General features: G+C 36.0%; 1 protein-coding gene across 1 annotated transcript; it reads right to left on the bottom strand.

Annotated features, from left to right (window-relative positions):
• Positions 1-262: 262 nt before the first annotated feature.
• mrps16 (mitochondrial ribosomal protein S16) lies at positions 263-3,650 on the bottom strand. Its single transcript, XM_028447013.1, has 4 exons — positions 3,512-3,650; positions 3,313-3,343; positions 1,289-1,555; positions 263-486 (listed from the first exon to the last, which is right to left on the bottom strand). Exons 2-4 carry the CDS (start codon positions 3,323-3,325, stop codon positions 365-367), a joined length of 402 nt encoding a protein of 133 aa, XP_028302814.1. The 5' UTR covers positions 3,326-3,343; positions 3,512-3,650; the 3' UTR covers positions 263-364.

Genomic DNA, 3,650 nt, shown 5'->3' with positions numbered 1-3,650 from the left:
GCTGTTGACTATTTTGAAGCACGCTAACAATCCTATCAACGAGCCACCCACCTTCGATTTCAGTGTTTTCTCCTGTTTGACATCACTAGTGTTCCATGTGACTCGTGCGTGTACACAGATGTAAGAAGGATAAACGTGTGCTGCTGATTCAAGAGGAAGTAACGAGTGCAGAGTAGTTAAAAAGACTTTTTTTGTTTTGTTTTCCACTGAAACTTCTAAGTCTTATAGTTTAAGAATTGAATAAATGAATTCACAGCTAAAGTATTCTTTAAAAGTATTGTATTTTCCAAAATGAATATAATAATGAAACATAAATTGTACATAAAGCACACAGAGATATCCTTGTTGAATAAACGCTCAGACGTCAAGCTGTCAGTCCGTCCTTTGCAGACGTCTCGGCTGCTGTCTCTGCCTTCTGCTGCTGAGCTCTGCGACGCTCGGATTTAGTGACCGTCATCGGGTGCAGAGGGAGGAACCCCGACAGCCCTGCAGAGTGACAACCAGGAGATGATTTCCACAACTGGCCAGAGACTCAAACATGTCAGACAGACCTAAACAGTCAATCTAGAAGCTTTTTCACTATCACTTTGAACCACAATAATCTCTACTTTAGTGGTTCTCAACGTATTCAGCCCGCGACCCCCAAAATAAAGGTGCCAGAAACCGGGGACCCCCACTGTACCTAATGGTGGTTGAACAGAGACATGAACATTGAAGAACAGTCATGTAGACACAGGGCCATCTATAAGGGGGGATAAAGGGGAGAGATTTTTGGGGCCCATCCGTAAAGTCAGCAAATGGTCCATTGTTCTATGAATCTGTGATAATCACATTTATTTTTTTATTTATATTAATAATCTCCCCTGTTATCTATGAATTTTATCATTATTTGTGCCATAGTATATTGTCATCTTAAAGATGTAAATCCTTGTTAATCAAATATAAAATGGTCTAAAAGTGACCAAAAATGGTGGAAAAAGTGACGACTATAACCGTACTTTAGAAATATTGTCATTGGTGACTTTTACTCTTATTCAAGTAGTTTTCAGTACTTTATACAACACTAATATATACACTGTATATTTCTAAAGTATGGTAACAGTCACCACCTTCTCCACCATTTTTGGTCACTTTTAGACCATTTTGTTTCTAATTAACACAAGGAATTACATCTTAAGTGAAAAAAGATGAACGTCTCTGAACTGAACATATTTCTTTTAACTACACTACAGCACAACTACGCAACACTGACCTCTATCAAGACAAACCACCTGCAGTAAATACCCACCCAGGAGTTTGGCCACTGGTTTTGATGGGTGTGCGCCACAGCCGATCCAGTACTTGATCCGGTCAAAGTTGAAGCCGACCAGTTTTTCGTTGTAGACGTTGGGGAGTGGGTCGTACGTACCCAGCTGCTCGATGTATTTTCCATCTCTGGCTCTTTTGTTGTGAGCAGCTACGATGCGGTAAAATGGTCTGTTAGCTTGTTTGTGGCCTGCGAGGGCCAGTCGAATGACAACATAACCCCCGTGGTATTGTTTGAGGAGGAGTGACGCTGTTAAATGAAAACAACAGAGAAAAAGATTGTAGCACTGGGACACAGACACAAAAATAGACAAAACAACAACAAAAAATACACAAAATGAACGAAAAAGGTACAAAATGACAACAACAATAAACAAACCCATTGTTTTTTTTCCTTTATTATTGCTCGGATTGGTCATTATTCATAATTTAATTTAATTTCTTTATTTAAGTAGGGACAATACATATTAATGAACATTCAAAAAAAATGTAAATATGCCAGATTGTAGCCAACGGCTAATTTCCATCTGCTGTCCCTAAAAAAAATGACTTCTGACATGACCAGATATACTGTAGTTTGTTAAAAAGAATAAATGAAAAAAGATCTACAACAAATAAAAAACAGAATGTGATCCTGCCTTTATCAAGAGTAAAAATCAATGCCTTTTGTCATCAATTTGAGTTTTCCTGATCAGATTGGCTGTATCAGATTCAATTCAATTCAACTTTATTTGTATAGCGCAAATTACAACAAAGTCATCCAATGCGCTTAAGAAAATATAAAGTTCATAATGAGAAAAAACGGGTGATAATAGTGACGTTAAATATATGAGTGATTAACCTGGTCACACCCACTGCTATACACTGAACTTGTTTGTAGTTTCCTATAACAAAGAAGAAATAATAATAATAATAATAATATTACATTTTATTTAAAAGGGCTTTTCAAGACACTCAAAGACACTTTACAGGTTAAAACTGTAATAGCAAAAACAGTGGTGAAAACAAAGAAATATAAATCAGGAAAAAAAAAACATTAGTAGGAAAAAAAAAAAGCAGGAAACATTCAGTCGTGAATGAGTTGGTGGTTAAATGTTAAAAACTGAGGGAAACAGGTGACTTTTCAGAAGTGATTTGAAAGATGGGAGGTCGGTACAGCTACAAAATAGGCATATTTTCTACAATGTCTAGCGCCACAGTTTGGGAAACCAGTCAGCTCAAACAAAGATATAAACCAGTTTGGGGGTGAGGGTTGTGAATGTGAATACAACATGTGGTAAAAGATGTTAAAAAAACAACATATATGATAATACCAGAAAAATGCAACATTGCAACACATCTTGTTTATATCTTGGCACAGAATCACACTAAACGTCACTATGTTAAAGAATGCATTTGTTCCTAGAAAAATATTGTAAAATTGACAGCTTAGATTATGTGCGCAGTGACCTTAGTTGTACTCGAATACAGAAGTTCTCAGTTGCTCTGGATTTGGGATCACTCCTTGAAAAATGTAAAAAAAGAGAAAAAAAAAAAGCAAACACCCTAATTGCTGAAAATTTTTCAATTCATCCGAATGTTTTTGGGAAGAGATGCAATTAAAGAATGATGTGATAAATAATTGACTTTATATTATTGGGGTAACATTGGGGTATGGGTTAAGGTAGGAGTTAGGGCCCCTGCTTTTTAAATCAAAGACTAATAATACAAAGTAGGCTGCTGTTATTTCACAAACTTAAATTTTTATAATAACGTGCAATTAATAATAAAAAAAAAAAAATCAATCAATAAAATGTTGGGGAAATTCTAATCATTGTCAACTAATCATTTACATGTAAATAGATGCCGTAAATATGGTTTGGGGGTTAAAAAAGAAAAAATATATAATGTTCATGCTAATATTTGCTTCAATAAAAATGTCGATTGTACAATTATTGATTTTCCTTCATAATAGTGTTTTATTTAATACATTATTGAAGTACGAAAGCCACTTCGTCCAGTACTCACATAAATGAACCATGGCTGTATCTGAAATGTCCTGCAACAGACAGAAAACAGACTCAGTATGTAAAAGAAATACAGTATATTAATCATTTTAATGAACAGTAGCAGCAGCAGCGAGTATCAGAGTTGATCTTCCTCTGTCACAAAAACAGCTCAGAAAACGTCACTAAACATCGGCCTTAAACACTTTTAAACACTTTACCTCTGCTGACGATGGAGCCTCTTAAAACGCGTTGTTTTGGAGGACGTTCAGCTATAGTAGGAATGCGTTTTCACCATAAGCACTGTGACATTACTCAGCGCGCCGCCATGTTTTTACCGGACGTGACGCAACTGCTACG

The sequence above is a fragment of the Gouania willdenowi genome, chromosome 5, assembly GCF_900634775.1.
Source record: "Gouania willdenowi chromosome 5, fGouWil2.1, whole genome shotgun sequence".
Lineage (NCBI taxonomy): Eukaryota > Metazoa > Chordata > Actinopteri > Blenniiformes > Gobiesocidae > Gouania > Gouania willdenowi.
Note: the sequence above shows the minus strand (reverse complement) of the source record. Positions and strands in the feature narration are given on the sequence as shown.